This window comes from Rutidosis leptorrhynchoides, chromosome 6, assembly GCF_046630445.1.
Source record: "Rutidosis leptorrhynchoides isolate AG116_Rl617_1_P2 chromosome 6, CSIRO_AGI_Rlap_v1, whole genome shotgun sequence".
NCBI lineage: Eukaryota > Viridiplantae > Streptophyta > Magnoliopsida > Asterales > Asteraceae > Rutidosis > Rutidosis leptorrhynchoides.
The window spans coordinates 349932311-349951620 of record NC_092338.1 but is presented as its reverse complement, the minus strand read 5'-3'; the positions used below and the strand labels follow the sequence as shown (position 1 = coordinate 349951620).

The 19310-nt window shown below is 32.5% G+C and overlaps 1 protein-coding gene across 1 annotated transcript in view; it reads right to left on the bottom strand.

The window, feature by feature from the left end:
* The window catches only part of LOC139854783 (uncharacterized), a 53146-nt gene extending 47437 nt beyond the window's left edge, over positions 1-5709 (bottom strand). The window contains exons 1-4 of the mRNA XM_071844066.1: positions 4972-5709; positions 891-990; positions 240-317; positions 119-139 (exon numbers count right to left, since the gene is read on the bottom strand). Coding sequence (XP_071700167.1) covers positions 119-139; positions 240-317; positions 891-990; positions 4972-5709 — 937 coding nt within the window. The remainder of the gene's footprint in view (positions 1-118; positions 140-239; positions 318-890; positions 991-4971) is intronic.
* Between the last annotated feature and the right edge of the window lie 13601 nt (positions 5710-19310).

Here is a 19310-nt window from a genome sequence, read left to right as displayed (position 1 = left end):
TTCCTTTCACTTTCAAGCAATATACAAGTTTGTTTGTGTCTCCAAATTATTAGATATCTATACCAAATATCGTACAAAGTTGTTTCACATCCCTTTCTACTTTAACACATCTTGATACCTGCTTCAATCCATCTAGATCCTAAATATACACATAGCCATGACACACAAACAAAAACCCATGAGAACTAATTGTTTAGTCCAACAACACCTATTACCATTAAATCTCAATCACCACCGGCCATCTTCCATAATCTCTACAACATAAACCACCACACCACCATAAGCAACACCATAAGCAGCTGCAATGTTCTTTCTGTCTAATCCACACAACAAAGATCATCATGATTACCACTCCATGTTGCTACTGCTGTATGCCCATCGACAACCACCTACCCTTACTATTATTTTCTATTAAATAAACACCACCACAAGTCAATCATTACTGAAATCTTCTGCTGCAACCATTCAATTTCTAGTTCACTGTTACCACCTGTCATCAAGTCATCATTCATCCTTCACCCTGTCACCTAACACCATTAAACTGGACTGTTAAGGCTTGTCTTACGATTACTACTTGAACCAGGCTAAAGGATACTCTCCTTACAACAACAACTTGCTGCTATGCATGTGTTTCTACTGCAGCTGCTATATATTTACCTGCTCAAAACAATTCAATATATATAAATAGCTTTTAAAAGATCAAAATCATAACCAATTATATTTTCTTGATCAAGTCATACATGAAGCTATACTAGTTATATTTTGGACAAACCCAACCCACCTTCAATCAACACCCTGCAAACCACCATGAACCACTATAATTTACTACTACAATTATAAATCAACAAGACCCTGAATCAAATCTGAAATAAATGAGAGCTGCAACTTACTTTTACTTAATCTCTGATCGAAGTACACTTTCAAATATCCATCATCAAACTGTCGACATCTTCTGAACGAAATAGGAGTACCCATCCAAATCCTCCAAATCTGTTAGTCAAACAGCAGTTCATGAAAATCCAATCAGGGATTTGACAAAAATCACTAACTATCAAACTGAAACCTTCCTACTATTACCAATTGTGTCGATCTAATAAAAATACAGAGGACTTATAGAGGGATGAAGAGATTAAAGGAATAATAAGGAATCAATTACCTGCTATTGATAAGGTTTGACAAACGGGAATCACAAGATCAAAATCTTCTGTTTCCTATTCGTATTCAAACCCAAAAATCCACCGAAAGGCTGCTGTATTTTTTTCTTTTGTGTCTGCTATAATCGAGAACCGATGAGGATGAAGATCGATAATGACGATGATGATTGTTGATGGATTAATTCGATGGTGTTGGTGATAATTTTCTCTGCGTGTTGCTATCTCGATCTGCTTTTGAGAGCAGATAAAACCCGTGACCTTTTATAAGAGGTATAACTATAATTAATTATTATTATTATTATTATTATTATTATTATTATTATTATTATTATTATTATTATTATTATTATTATTATTATTATTATTATTATTATTATTATTATTGTTATTGTTATTGTTATTATAAATTAGGATTATGTTAAAATTGATGATATAATTACTAATATTATGATTTTAGTTATTATTATGTAATATTGTTATGAATTAAAAGTATTATTATTATTATTAATAAAAAGTATGATTTTTATTATTATTATGAATATGATTATTATTATTATTGTTACTACGAAAATAACATAACTTATTATTATTTTCACTTTTATAATTATTAGTAATATTATCATTAACATAAGTATCATTATCGACAATATCATTATTATTATTATTAGTATTATCATTATTAATAAAGTTATTATTATTATTATTATTAGTAACTTATCATTATCAAAACTATCATTTTAACAAATAAATATTAGTTTCATAAAAGATATTTATTACATTTACTAATTGAGATAATATTCCATATAACTATATATCAAATAGGCTAACATTTAAAATACTTATACAATATCGATTTTTAAATATAATACTAAACACATATGTATATAAATATGTATATAGATATCAAGATAACTAAAAGTATAGATATTAATGATTGTAATGATATAAATATAAAATAAATATATATAACATATAAGTTAAGATATGATATGATTTACATAAATAAAGAATATGTTTTAATGAAATTTAGAATAAATCCTAAATAACTACAAAGATATATAAAAAGATATAACTAATAAATTTATATGTGTTCGATTACAATTATGTATATTAATAAATATACAAATGATATAGGTTCGTGAATCCGAGGCCAACCCTGCATTGTTCAATGTCGTCATATGTATTTTTACTACAAAATACAGTATTGTGAGTTTCATTTGCCTTTTTACCCTTTATATTTTTGGGCTGAGAATACATGCGTAATTTTTATAAATGTTTTACAAAATAGACACAAGTATTCGAAACTACATTATATGGTTGAATGATCGAAATCGAATATGCCCCTTTTTGTCTGGTAATCTAAGAATTAGGGAACAGACACCCTAATTGACGCGAATCCTAAAGATAGATCTATCGGGCCCAACAAGCCCCATCCAAAGTACCGGATGCTTTAGTACTTCGAAATTTATATCATGTCCGAAGGGGGATCCCAGAATGATGGGGATATTCTTATATGCATATTGTGAATGTCGGTTACCAGGTGTTCAATCCATATGAATGATATTTTTGTCTCTATGCATGGGACGTATGTTTATGAGAATTGGAAATATGAAATCTTGTGGTCTATTAATATTATGAAATGATTATTTATGTTAAACTAATGAACTCACCAACCTTTTGGTTGACACTTTAAAGCATGTTTATTCTTAGGTACGAAAGAAATCTTCCGCTGTGCATTTGCTCATCTTAGAGATATTACTTGGAGTCATTCATGACATATTTCAAAAGACGTTGCATTCGAGTCGTTGAGTTCATCAAGATTATTATTAAGTCAATTATAGTAAGATATATCACGAAATGGTATGCATGTTGTCAACTTTCGATGTAATGAAAGATTGTCTTTTCAAAAATGAATGCAATGTTTGTAAAATGTATCATATAGAGGTCAAGTACCTCGTGATGAATTCAACTGTTGTGAATCGTTTATAATCGATATGGACTTCGTTCGGATGGTTTAGGACGGGTCTTCACATGAATCTCCTAACGAGACACTACCGACTCGTAGTTCTCTTCACCTATAGCCTCAATAAGTCACCAACTTGTGACGTAACGCCCAATACTCACGATGTGGCGCCTAAGGCCCACATCGCGTACGAGTAAATAAACCATATACATACATGTATAAATATTCCACTCACCTCGATTACTTGAAGAAGTGCAACTCGCAAACTTGAACTTCTTCCACCGAATTCACGTATATCACCTACGCAAATCATACATGCAAATAAGCTACAAGTTAAGCCTATTCGAATTAAAACATCACAAGTGTAATTTCGACTATTTACACTTGACCAACTTTGACTAAGTCAAATCTCACCCGAACCACTCATAATCACAATCGAATAGTGATTATGTCCCATTAATATATTTTGTACAAGGTTTGATCAACCAAACCCCCATTTGGACTCACGACCCGCTCAAATTGACATAAAGTGCAATCTACGCCTATTTGAACTTTTAACGATACTCGAAAGTCCATGACTAACGAGACCACTTCCCGCGTTCCCGAAATACCTAAAAACACCTCTTTTAGGCTTTAAACGCATTTTAGATCAACATTTACACAAAAACCCATTTTGACCTAAAAACAAGTCAAAACGCCAATTTGCATACTTACACTTCTAATCACATTTAACACAAGTTAACTAGCGATTTAAACACTTGAACATGCTTATGAACTAACCAATTTCATCATCCAACCCTAAACCCACCAAAATGGTCTTCCTTACCAATTACTAGTTTAAATTATTCATTTAACAACTAGTGGGGTTTTGTTCAAGAACATACAATCAAAAGCCCTAATTATGAACATAAACTTGAAAACGAATTTCGGATTTAGGACTTACCACTACTATCTACTCGTAGCCGTGAACGAGGTGAACAACTTTGCTTCCTATGCCTTGACCCGAATCCTTCTTCTTCCTCTTCAATGGAGCTTTATCTCACTAGAACTTGTTTCTCTCTCAAGGGTTTGAAGTGTGTGGGTGAAGGAGAAGGAAGAAAATGAGTTAGGATAGGGGTTTGGATCAGTTTTGAAGTCCACAAACCGACCCCAAGTGAAAAGACCATAACACCCCTCATTTAAACTCTTTAAAAATGCTGAAAAATGCATCAGACGCAATCGGAGCGCTGCTCCAAAGGGTGGAGCGCCGCTCCAACCTACAGGTCAGTTTTCAGTACCTTGTTTTGGCCATAACTTTTTGACCGTAGCTCCGTTTTCGATGAATCAAATATCGTTGGAAACGTAATGAGATTTTCTTTCCAATGGTAAGGCTTTGAAACATCAACACAATCTTTATTTGAGGTTGAAAAGATACGTACACACCTTGTAACTGAAACAACGTCCAGTTTTCTTCGACATTCGAGCAAGCAACACGTACATGCTTCGTACACTTCATACACGCATCGTACACCATAAATACATTATGTACAATAAATATTTGGGTCTTACACATGAGTGTGATAAATAAACAGAGAGTTATCAGATTCTGATCGACAAAACCCCGTGACGAGTAAGTGAGTTTTAAGATCGTTGTACCAAGCGCGTGGAGCTTGTATTAGGCCATAAATAGCTTTACGTAGACTGCATATATGAGATGGGTTTACACTATTTTCAAAGCCCGGGGGTTGGCGCATGTACACTTCTTCTTCGAGGCGGCCTTGAAGAAAAACGTTGTTAACATCGAGTTGTCTCATAGGCCAATCATGTTGAAGAGTGATAGAAAGAACAAGACGAATAGTTGTGGCTTTGACATACATTAGCAGTATGACCAATTCTGTTACAGAGTTGGCATTTCGGGGCACCATGAGCAGATGTCTGATTTCGCCAAGGTGATTGCTGGTAGGAACCATTGTTGGTCTTCCATGTTTGTGTGTTGTTAAAATTTTGGCTTCTATTCTTGCTACGGTAGTTGTGGTTATTGTTAAACGTTGGTTGTGATTGTTGGCTCTTTGTAGCAACAGCAGCCGAGATGGGGGAGGCCATCTTTTTGACTTCATGTTGAAGGAATAACTCATGATCAGTAAGTTTTTCAAATAGTTCTTCAAATTCAATTGCCGTGCTTCGATTTCGAATTGCAGCAGAGACTTCGCGATAGTCGGGTCCTAAACCACTAATAATTTTGATTACTAGTTCTGGACCAGACACGTGTGAACCAGGAATGGCAAGTTCATCAGATATGGATTTGACTTGATGTAGATATTCTGTAATTGTTTTGTCATCCTTAGTGACTCTATTAAGTTGGTCACGTAAGCTATAGATTCGAGTGTGACTTTTGTTAGCATATGATGTATGCAGGAGTGTCCAAGCATTCTGAGAGTTGGGTGCACCGGCCACCATGGACGCGATGGTAGTGTCAACTGATGCCAATATAGCTTGTTGTATCAGGCGATCTTGTCGAACCCATAGTCGGTAAGCTGGGTTTTCTTCAGTATTTGTGTCGCGTGTTATGGTTTTCGGTGGAACGGGTTTGGTGCCATCGAGATGACCATACATGTCATGTCCTTCAAGAAGCATGGTGAGTTGAGCTTTCCATGTGGTGAAATTAGTGCTGCCATTGAGCCGAATAGGCAAATGGGATGCGGGGTTAAATTGAACAATATGATCACGTGATCCGTTACAAAAATAATGCTCAACGATTTTTGTAAGGACATATATATTTGGGTTTTGCCTTGGAAGTAATAGAACAACAAACAATAATGATATAAATTATATGTGGAATATTTTTGTTTTTATTTCTCTCTTTAATTGCATAATCGGTGATTACAAATAAAGAGGCTTTTCTTTTTGTTCTCTTCAATTACAAATACAGAGATTGTAAATGAAGGCTTTTTCTTTCTCTCTATTTTACATATTACATTACGATAAAAAGTAAAATAGAGACTCCATTCCTTTCTCTCATTTACATGTTATTTATAATTAACAAAACTAAATGAGACACTATCCATGATCTCTAATATCTCCACGTGCTTGCATAGAATTAGGAACATGGGCAAAGTGGTCAAGTCCATTTGAAAGTAATGCTATACTTGCCATGACTTCTTCCGACTTTCTAACCGTTCATTATTTCTCGGATTCTGGTTCGGGTAATATTCACCCGGATCATTCCTCCCCTTCTCCGGTAAAGGCGACTAGCTCCTGCTAGTCCTTAATTTTTTTTAATGATGAACTCTCTCAAAATATAAGTTATCTTCATTTTGAGGCTATATTTTTCTACTTCCTTGTATGAACAAAGAAGATGCATTTTTTCTCCATGTAAAAGCATATAAGCTTAGAACATAAGCTTCTTTCTTCCACCATTTTTTAATTTATTATGATAAATAAATGATAAGTAGTAGGCTTCTCCTTTTTCTCCATATTGTCCCCGAAAAAAATTTCATAGGACCATGGGCCTTTTTTTTCTTTTTCCGTTATAACTTTAAAGGAAGAAGCGTTGATATTTTTCTCATGTTAAACAAGTTGGAAGAGTCAAAGAAGATCCCGTAATATTGGTCCTATTAACGTGGGTGGTTTACTTGACCAACTAACCCATGATCCTATTTCTATGTATAGTAGGATTAGTGGAGAAAATGCCTTTTGTTTACTTGTTTAATATAAATACATGTAAGCATAAGAGAATTGGCGGTAGCCTTTAGTTTTACGTTAGAGATATGTAAACTAAAGAGAGAAGATTAAACAAACAAAGAAAGAAACTTTGTCACATATTCTTTCTTCATTATTTTATACTTCTGTTACTCCATATTCATACTTATGTTGTTAGACGATTACAACACAAAAACAACCACTAATTTGTCATCCTTACGAAAGTCGTCGTGTGATTATTTTCGTTACGGATCAAGTGGTATTCAGAGCTGTTTGTTCCTACGTGTGACAAGTTTTAAAGCTTCCGCTAATTCTCGAAAATCGTATGGGAATGACCAACAAATCAAGAAAAAGGAAATATGGAGAAAAGATGAAAGAAAAAGAAGAAGAAAAAAAGAGGAAAAAAAGGAGAAGAAAAGAAGACAACAAAAACAAATGGGGAGAAGAAAAAAAAAGGCTCATGGTTCCATGAAGAAAAAAAAAATTCTCGGGAAAGCCATGGAGAAAAAAAAATGATCTTGTGTCTTGTACTTACACGCATTACATGAAAAATTCGCGTCTTCTTTTGTTACAAAAAGAAAAAAAAAAGATGGTAGAGAAAGCCTCAAATGAAGAAAATTGAGAGAGTCATCACCAAAAGTTTATGAGCAACAGGAGTTGCTCGTTTTCGCTGGAGAAGGGGAGGAATGATCCGAGTGGATATTATCCTACCCGAAACCGAGAACAAGGCAGTTAATTAACCAAGTCAAAGGAGTCATGCCCAAGTATTGACCAACCGGGCCCATGTTCCTTATTACTTGCATACGTGGGGTGTTGGTGATCATGGAGAAAAAAAAAGCCTCATTTATTTATTTATTAGTATAAATAATGTAAATGGGAGAGTAGGAAAACAGCCTCCATTTTACTTGTTCGATCATTTTGTAATCTGGAGAGATATTAAATCACATGCCTCTATTTTACTATTTGTAATTTAGAGAGAAAAGACCTCTAGCTTATTATTGTATACAATGTGAGCTAGGGAGAAAAATCCAAACTAGCCTCAAACTATTCTTTTTTGTAACAGAGAGAGTTTGAGAGAAAATCAATATATCCTCTAGTATTTTGTTTACATTATGTACTAGAGAGAACTTATGCCTCAATTACTTTTATCACTTTAATTGTATTGAGAGAGAAATAAAATCACATTATCTATCCCATATATTATTTTGTCATTCTATTTTCCTTCTTGTTTCAATTCCGTAAGTGGTATTCAGAGCATCGTTCCTACGGTGATCAACTACAAAGCTTCCGCGAGTTTTTGAAAGTGTCATTGGAATGGCCAAGAAAAAGAAGAAGAAGAAAAAAAAACAAAGAAGACAGAAAAAATGGGTATGAAGAAAAAGAAGCAAAATTTGTCATGTTTACATTTATAAAAGAATGTTTAACATGAGAAAATTAAACTCTTCCTTTTAAGGATAGAGAAAAAAAAAATCCCATAATCCCATGGAAAAAAAAGTTGGGAGATATGGAGAAAAAAAAGCCTTCTACTTTTCTTTATCATTAATAAATGAAAGATGTAGAAGAGAATCTCATGTTTCTTGTGATTATACATGATTACATGGGGAAAAATGCATCTTCTTTTTCAAAGAAGATAAAAAAAGCCTCAAATGAAGAAACAACATAACGTTGTATTTGAGAGAGTGCATCATCAAAAGTTAAGGACTAGCAAGAGCTAGTCATCTTTGCCGGAGAAGGGGAGGAGTGATCCGGGTGGATCTTAACCCTAACTAAGCCGAATCCGAGAGTCAAAGTTAAACAAGTTGGAAGAGTCAAAGAAGATCCCGTAATATTGGTCCTATTAACGTGGGTGGTGTACTTGACCAACTAACCCATGATCCTATTTCTATGTATAGTAGGATTAGTGGAGAAAATGCCTTTTGTTTACTTGTTTAATATAAATACATGTAAGCATAAGAGAATTGGAGGTAGCCTTTAGTTTTACGTTAGAGATATGTAAACTAAAGAGAGAGGATTAAACAAACAAAGAAAGAAACTTTGTCACATATTCTTTCTTCATTATTTTATACTTCTGTTACTCCATATTCCTACTTATGTTGTTAGACGATTACAACACAAAAACAACCACTAATTTGTCAGCCTTTAGTTTTACGTTAGAGATATGTAAACTAAAGAGAGAGGATTAAACAAACAAAGAAAGAAACTTTGTCACATATTCTTTCTTCATTATTTTATACTTCTGTTACTCCATATTCCTACTTATGTTGTTAGACGATTACAACACAAAAACAACCACTAATTTGTCATCCTTACAAAAGTCGTCGTGTGCTTATTTTCGTTACGGATCATCACGAGTGGTGTGAGTATCAACATTTACTACGGCTGTGGTTCCATTGCTTGATGTTGTATTTGTCATTGTGATTGATAATGAAGTAGGGTGTCGAAAAAAAAAATGGATCGATAGATGACTCGTTAGAGTTTCAAAGCTCCAATACCATAATAATGTTTAAATGACTTGCATTTCATTGAATGTATCGTAATGTTTAAGGCTATTTTTGGTAGCGAGCTTTTTGAAGCTTTTTGGAGCTTTTAACTTTTAGCTTTTATAAAAAAGCTCATATTTAATAAAAAGCTTCGTTTGGTTGGAGAAGCTTAAAGCTTTTGTTGAAAGTGAAAAAGCTCTAAAAAGCTTCTAGGTAAAACGCTAAGTGGAGTAGCGTTTATGAGAAGGTATGAGAGTTTGATTCTTGCATTACTTATATACCCTTTGATATTTATTATTTCTCCCACGTGAATCCAATACTTCTGGTGCATCTAATTTGTTATACAGAGACATATCAATATTTATATTAATATATTATCAAATATAATATAATAATCCATTATCGATGTACTTTTTTATATAGACATATCTATTGGAGCCTCCAGCATAATCGTATTTGTTGGTGTGTTATGTGTATACAATTAGTTGATGTATATATGTGTTACATGGTAACTTGTAAACAAATATGTATTTATTTCTCGCGTCCATTTTTGTCACTTTATCATATTTTTAACAGCTTCAGCTACTTTGCCAAACACGTAAATATATGTAAAAAGCTTCAGCTATCAGCTACCAACTATCAGCTACTAACTAATAGCTATCTGCTAACAGCTTCCGATTTTCAGCTCCAGCTAACAGCTAGTTTTGCCAAACATACCCTAAATACAACAGATTTACAAGAGAAGTTCCACTATTCTAGGAGACTAATTCAAATATAATCTTTCCACAAGAAACGGAAATAGTAACAGACTATTTGGATGAGGATGAATACTAGAGTATGAATAAGTCATAGGTGCTTATAGAAGTTACCTTGATTTGAAGATGGTACAATTCACAATTGACTTAATGTAAAATGGTGATGATATGCTTTAAGAGAATTATGGTTCAACCATGTCAAATGAGTGCTCAAATCCTCTATATATAGTTTCCCCAATCTTAGCGGATTGCGTATAAAATACTTAAAAATTGCGGATTATGCGTAATTATGTTATTGCGCAATATTGTGCGTTGTCGTATATTATTTGTGCGATCTTTGTAACTTAGCGTAATCCATATGCATGACCACACATATGATCAGATAGTCCATGCAATCTTCATGAAATGACACAAATCAATCAATTGTTTTAAAAGTTACATCGATAGTCATTAATTTACATGAAAGTGTATGTTGATGGTCAATTATTTACTTAAATGTGCATTGATCGTCCCCTCCATTGTCATGCTTTCTAGATAAGTCGGAGACCATTAACCTAAAAATTAATGTAGGTCAGGGAATATCAATGCAATTTTATAATGATAAGGATGATTTATGTAATTTTATGACAATCACAATGGGCGACCTCGTGCACTACCAAATCAATTATGGACGATTGGTGTATTTTGTAAAAGATAAGGAATGTTAATGTAATTTCATGTAAACTACAAAGACTATATGTATGATTTACTTTTTATTTTATTATTGTATTTTTTAATGAATTAATAGTATACATAATCGAATTACACTAAAAGTTGCATTTTAAATTCTTGGACATGGTCACATAGAAAATTGCGAGCATTATAAACAAAAATACATTGACAAAGTTGACATGATTATTTTATACGAAGTATTATATTACTACTAAAAAAACTGTCATTCGATATTTTAATGACATCTAGAACTTTGTCTTCGAGTTATTATCTTGATCGTTCACCTCATGATCACTCTTGGATTCTTTGAGTCTCAATTGTTAGCCTGAGAGAAATGAAACCCACCACGTTGTCCAATAGTCAACTCCAGGGGCAGACTTGCATTTTGGCAGGGGATCACTTTCCCTATATGGCCCACTAAAATGCAATGCTAAAATTTAAGGTTTCCGAATCAGTATCAGGATAGGTTCGGCATTGGTTTAATTCCAACTCCACAATCCGTCGATTCAGACGATCGATATTCATGTCTCGAGGATTATCATCGTTGTCTCATTCGGGAGTTTCTACGACTATCCCCATCGCTGCCTCATTCGGCTTATTTGCGATAGTCACCTCGATATCCTTCAGGATACATTGCAACTTTAGGCTCTGATACCAAATAATGTCTCAACGAGGCCAATATTAGAATAAGAATTTTTATTGTTTGCAATCTGTATTTTGTTGTTGGTTATGTGGAGCTTGATTGTTAATTGATGATAATGATGGATTGAAGAGTTGTCAAGGTTTGAAGGTCTCATACTCTTTGCGAATCAGGTGTTGGTTAGTCTTAATCGACATACCTGGTATGGAGTTAATCTAATCAACACATAGTTGGGACATAGTTTAGTATGAGTTATATTCCAGGGACCACTTATGACCATTTTTTTCTTAAAGGGTTCATTTGTATTATTCATAGTTTTTGTTAGCTATATAAGGTTAAGTATTAGGGCAGATAGATATAATTCGACTCTAATTATTTTCTGATTCATTCTTCCGTTGTATATTGTTATAAACCTTAATTTTTATTTAGTGAATTATTGAAGCAGATTACTAATTATAATTTGTCATGTGCTAAATTGTGATACCTTTACATGGTATCAGAGCTTTGGATGTGATCGATTGGTGTTGATTTGGTTCTGGTTTCATGATAAACTCTTACTGTTTTCAAAATTTTGCATGTTCTTAGGTTCAATTAAAGAACCGTGGTGGGATTCTCATCTTGTGTTGGTGATCGTTAGGGTTTCAATCTTCAAAAATTGATTATTGTTGGTGAATTGAGGCTTGTTGCTCCGTGTTGTTTCCCCTACGTAAAAAATAGGGTTTGGTGGGTTCATTTCAAGCAAATCACTGTGAGATCTTTCATTTTTTTTTCAATATCTGATTGTTGTTCTAATCTTTTCTATGTAGAAAAGAGAGGATATCGTGCCCAACTCTTGATTTTGGTTCTTGAAGTCACCGAATACTTGATCAAGCATCCTATTAGGATTGTTGTTCTTCATTTTTTTTTTGCTTTGATTTCTTTTATCTCACATGGTTAGTTCTAATGTTGATGGTGGTACTTCTGTTACTGTAATCAACTAATTGGATTTTGGAGATCCTCTTTATCTTCATGCTTCTAACACAACTTAAGATTTTCTAATGTTGATCAAGTGTTTCTTTTCTGGCATTCAATCATGAATACCAATTAAGCTAAGTGCATATTTGGATCATATCCAATGTATCAAACTTTGGTCAGAATCAAACCGTTTGGGTTTAGGTTGACAAAGAAACTTTTGCTTTAATTTTTTTGAAGGGGTACTTACTCTTTGTTTATAGTCGTTTAAGTATATGTTGTTGAATATGATGTAGGTAGCTGAGATTATATATCAGATCTTCAAACTTTGCATCTTATAGATATGTAAATATAGATATATAGATTTATATAAGATCCACAAATTAGTTCAATAACATTCTTCAAATATAACATATCATTCAATAATTTTTCCTTTAAAATCTCATGATTCCATGAGTCTCTGCACTAGTATTAAATTATATTTCAATATTTTCTGATAGATATGTTCTTTAAACCCGCAAAAGAAACAGGTCCACCCTTAATTGATTTAACATCATTCTGCAGAGACATGTTTCCTGTCATGTGAAATGTCCCATTCATATCGATTATAAACGTTTCATATTAATTGATCTCTTTGCGAGGTTTTGACCTCTATATGAGACGTTTTTCAAAGACTGCATTCGTTTTTAAAACAAACCATAACCTTTATTTTATCGACAAAGTTAAAAGGACACCACCTAGATTATAAAGAAATGATAATCTAAAAATATCACACTTACACACTACCAATACATATTGGTGTACAATATTAATATGTTACAACAAAGTAATTCTCGAATGCAGTTTTAAACAATATTATACAAGCATGCTAACACCAAATCTTGTCCATATTTTAGCATGCAACAGCGGAAGCTCTTAATAATCACCTGAGAATAAACATGCTTTAAACGTCAACAAAAATGTTGGTGAGTTATAGGTTTAACCTATATATTTATCAAATCGTAATAATAGACCACAAGATTTCATATTTCAATATACATCCCATACATAGAGATAAAAATCATTCATATGGTGAACACCTGGTAACCGACATTAACAAGATGCATATAAGAATATCCCCTATCATTCCGGGAAATCCTTCGAACATGATAAAAACAAATTCGAAGTACTAAAGCATCCGGTACTTTGGATGGGGTTCGTTAGGCCCAATAGATCTATCTTTAGGATTCGCGTCAATTAGTAGATCGGTTTACTAATTCTTAGGCAACCAAGCAAAAGGGGCATATTCGGCTTCGATCATTCATCCATATAATGAGATTTCAATTACTTGTGTCTATTTCGTAAAACATTTATAAAACTGCATGTATTCTCATCCTAAAAATATTAGATTTTAAAAGTGGGACTATAACTCACTTTCACAGATTTTTACTTCGTCGGGAAGTAAGACTTAGCCACTGGTCGATTCACGAACCTATAATAAATATGTACATATATATCAAAGTATGTTCAAAATATATTTACAATATTTTTTAATACGTTTTACTGTTTTAAGTTTATTAAGTCAGCTGTCCTCGTTAGTAACCTACAACTAGTTGTCCACAGTTAGATGTACAGAAATAAATCGATATATATTATCTTGAATCAATTCACAACTCAGTGTATACATGTCTCAGGCTAGATCACAACTCAAAGTATATATATTGTTGGAATCAACCTTAACCCTGTATAGTTAACTCAAACATTACTGCATATAGAGTGTCTATGGTTGTTCCAAATAATATGTATACATGGGTCGATATGATATGTCAAAACATTTGTATACGTGTCTATGGTATCCCAAGATTACATAATATATTAGAATACATGTATAATACAATATAAGTTAGCTAGGATATGATTAATATAGATTTGTTACCAATTTTCACGTAGCTACAACAAGCAAAATTATCCAATCTTGTTTTACCCATAACTTCTTCGTTTTAAATCCGTTTTGAGTGATTCAAGTTGCTATGGTTTCATATTGAACTTAAGTTTATGAATTTAAACAGAAAAAGTATAAGTTTATAGTCATAAATATAGGTTACAAGTCAATATTATAAGAGGTAGTCATTTCAGTCGAAAGAACGACGTCTTGATGACCATTTTGAAAAACATACTTTCACTTTGAGTTTAACCATGATTTTTGGATATAGTTTCATGTTCATAAGAAAAATCATTTTCCCAAAATAACAACTTTTAAATCAAATTTTATCATAGTTTTTAATTAACTAACCCAAAACAGCCTGCGGTGTTACTACGACGGCGTATATCCGATTTTACGGTGTTTTTTGTGTTTTCAGGTTTTAAATCATTAATTTAGCATATCATATAGATATAGAACATGTGTCTAGTTGATTTTAAAAGTCAAGTTAGAAGGATTAACTTTTGTTTGCGAACAAGTTTAGAATTAACTAAACTATGTTCTAGTGATTACAAGTTTAAACCTTCGAATAAGATAGTTTTATATATATGATTCGAATGATGTTATGAACATCATTACTATCTCAAGTTTTGTGGATAAACCTACTGGAAATGAGAAAATAGATCTAGCTTCAAAGGATCCTTGGATGGTTTGAGAGTTCTTGAAGCAAAATCATGACACGAAAACAAGTTCAAGTAAGATTTCCACTCGAAATAAGATTGTTATAGTTATAGAAATTGAATCAAAGTTTGAATATGAGTAATACCTTATATTATATAGATATCTTACTGTAAATAAGAAAGATTTCTTGAGGTTGGATGATCACTTAAAATGGATTTGCAAGATTGAAAGTAAGCTAGCAAACTTGGAAGTGTTGTTGGTGTATTCTTGAGTAGTTGTTTTGTATCTTGATTTATGTATGGATTTATGAACTAGATTGAGCTAGATTTTGATGAATATGATGAAGAACACTTAGAACAAAGGAATAACACTTGATATAGAGTAATTGGATTCAAAAAAATTGCAAAGTGAATGTGTTTGTGGTACTCATCATTCACGTGAATATAGGGTAGTCATATAGGCTCCATTAGTTTGTAATTTTTTTTAGATATTTCATGCTAGATGTTAAATTATAGTTCCCACATGTGTTGGTGACTCACAAGGGCTGCTAAGAACTTATCATTGGAGTGTATATACCAATAGTAAATACATTTAGAAGCTGGGTATTGTTCGAGTACGAATACGGGTGCATACGAGTAGAATTGTTGATGAAAATGAACGAATATGTAATTGTAAGCATTTTTGTTAAGTAGAAGTACTTTGATAAGTGTCTTGAAGTCTTTCAAAAGTGTATGAATACATATTAAAACACTACATGTATATACATTTTAACTGAGTCGTTAAGTCATCATTAGTCGTTACATGTAAATGTTGTTTTGAAACCTTTAAGTTAACGATCTTGTTAAATGTTGTTAACCCATTGTTTATTATATCTAATGAGATGTTAAATTATTATATTATCATGATATTATGATTTATTAATATATCTTAATATGATATATATACATTTAAATGTCGTTACAACGATAATCGTTACATATATGTCTCGTTTCGAAATCCTTAAGTTAGTAGTCTTGTTTTTACATATGTAGTTCATTGTTAATACACTTAGTGATATGTTTACTTATCATTTATCATGTTTATATATAGTGTATCAATATCTTAATATGATTCATATGTAATTAGTAAGACGTTGTTATAACGATAATCGTTATATATATCGTTTTCGAGTTTCTTAATTCAATAGTCTCATTTTTATGTATATAACTCATTGTTAAAATACCTAATAAGATACATACTTATCATAATATCATGTTAACTATATATATATATATATATATATATATATATATATATATATATATATATATATATATATATATATATATATATATATATATATATATCCATATATATATGTCATCATATAGTTTTTACAAGTTTTAACGTTCGTGAATCGCCGGTCAACTTGGGTGGTCAATTGTCTATATGAAACCTATTTCAATTAATCAAGTCTTAACAAGTTTGATTTCTTAACATGTTAGAAACACTTAATCATGTAAATATTAATTTCATTTAATATAAATAAACATTGAAAAGTTCGGGTTACTACATCATGTGCCGGGACGCCTCACTATCAACAATCCAAGTATTTTTGTTTGGACTGTAGGCGACCTGCACAAATAATTAGAAAAATTATTAGTTTAAGGGGGGATACCCATGCCTTTTCGGCAATGGGTTTCCCATTGACAATGACAACCTTTTCATTTTCCCTGTAAGCGGTACCCAAACCACTAGCCCCATTACATCCCTCCTTCGATACCCACATTTGACTTTTATGTAAGGGTTTCTTAAAATAAATATTATCTTGCTTAACCCTTTTACCTATATCAGTCTTGGACGGATTTTCATGAATCACATATTAATTAGACCCTTGAGAGTTAGGTCTAGATGACATCTGATTCTTAGGAGGAGAAGCTGATCGAAACTTATGAAATCTTTTAGGGGGACTCAGCTCAATCCTCCTTCTGGGTGCTATGAATCGTTTGGAATAGTGAATAGACCTATGACCTCCCAACCCGCAATGTAAACATGAACGCGTAGTTTCTATATTTTCATCTCTAAAATAGGAATTAAATCTAGGCCTATTAGCAAGTGGGGATCTATTTCTATGAGGTCCCGGTGGAGACCTCCTGTTCACAGGGGATCTCTCGGGAGTTCTATCCGGAGACCGTTTAGGTGGAGGAACATACTTCGGCGGCGTATTACACGCTAGTTTCAAGAAGTCCTCCTCCTCAAAATTAGGACCTTTAACAAATTTAATTGGCGCTTGATGTTAAAGCTAAGGTATATGAAATAGTTTATATTTTACTAGGAAAAACTATTAAATACGATACAATTTTACACAAGATATTTATTTATTTATAGAATGGATATACTTAAACATTGCTACAACACTTATAGGCAGTGTACCCAATCGTACAGTAGTGTAGTTTTTAGTAAGTCCGGTTCGTTCCACAGGGAAATCTTTAAACAAAGCTCAACGCTATATTAATTTACTTTTATAAAAATACAAATATATATATAAGTAATATTATTATTATAAAGGGGGTTTTTTTTACCGTTTAATGACCGGTTTGTCGATTTTAAGACTTTAGTCGCAGTTAAAACCTAATGTAAAATATAAAATAAATATAAGACTTAAATTAAAGCGTAAAGTAAATAACGATAATGAAATTGCGAATAATAAAAGTGCGATAAAATAAACTTGCGATAATTAAAAAGGACGATAATTAAAAGTGCAATTAAATAACAATAAATAAAAGTGCGATAATTAGAAGTGCAATTAAATATAAAATAAAGGAAATTAAATATGAAATAAAAGAATTATGCTTATTTAAACTTCCGTAATCATGATGTTTGACGTGTTGATTTTAGTTTTATGCCCATGGGTTAATTGTCCTTTGTCCTGGATTATTTAATATGTCCGTCTGGTTTTTGTCCATAACAGTCCATCAGTCATAAATATAAAGTGCGAGTGTTCTCGTCAAATTTTAATTATACTCGAAGTTAAATATTCCAACTAATTGGGGATTCGAATTGTAACAAGGTTTTAATACTTTGTTTAATGAATACACCAGGTTATCGACTGCGTGTAAACCAAGGTTTTACTACTTTGTTAACAATTACACCAATTACCCTTGAATGTAATTTCACCCATGTTTTAATTATTCTAGTGGCTATTAATTCATTCCCGTGTCCGGTTAAATGAACGATTATTCGTACATATAAATACCCCGCCCATCGTGTCCGATCGAGTGTATATGGTAATTTATAGGGACGCCCAATTGTAAATCTTTATATTAATATTAACAAACTTTCATTTAGTTAAACAAATATAAAGCCCATTAATAGCCCATAGTCTAATTTCCACAAGTGTCGTTCTTTTGTCCAAACCCCAATTATGGTACAAAGCCCAATTACCCAATTTTAGTAATTAGCCCAACATCATGATTACTTCGTTTTAAATAAGCATAATAATAACTTAGCTACGAGACATTAATGTAAAAAAGTTGAACATAACTTACAATGATTTAAAAATAGCGTAGCGTTACACGGACAGAATTTCGACTTACACCCTTACAATATTCGCTAACATACCCTTATTATTAGAATTATAATTAAAATTAAAATATAAATTATATATATATATATCGTTTACGTATGATAAGAGAAGAAAAAGATTATGAATTGCGATCAGAATTCAGTTGCTTTTATAGGAAAAGTCGAATTTTGGGGCTCCGCGACTCGCGGCAAAATCCTCTTCAAACTCCGCGAGTCGCGGAGAATGAATTTACAGCTCACACCCTTGGAGTCTTTCTCTGCCGACGGTTTTATAATATATATATAATATATATATAATTAATATAATTAATTATATATTATATTATATTTATATGCCTAGTTAACTTGTAATTTTTAGTCCGTTGCGTCGAGCGTTAAGAGTTGACTCTGGTCCCGGTTCCGGATTTTCGAACGTCCTTGCGTACAATTTTATATTTTGTACTTTGCGTTTTGAATCTTGTACTCTTGTAATTTCGAGACGTTTCTTATCAATAATTGGAACCTTTTTGATTGTCTTTTGTTCTTTTGAGCTTTTTGGTCGTTTGCGTCTTCAATTCGTCGAATCTGTCTTTTGTCTTCACCTTTTATTATTTAAACGAATATCACTTGTAAATAGAACAATTGCAACTAAAAGCTTGTCTTTTTTGAGGAATAATGCTATGAAATATATGTTCGTTTTTAGCATTATCAAATATTCCCACACTTGAGCGTTGCTTGTCCTCAAGCAATATTGTCTTGAAATACTAGAATCACTTCTTTATTCTTCACACTTTGTACATCAGTGATTTCTATACGGCGGTATAAACAATGGTAGTAACGATATGGTTTACAGT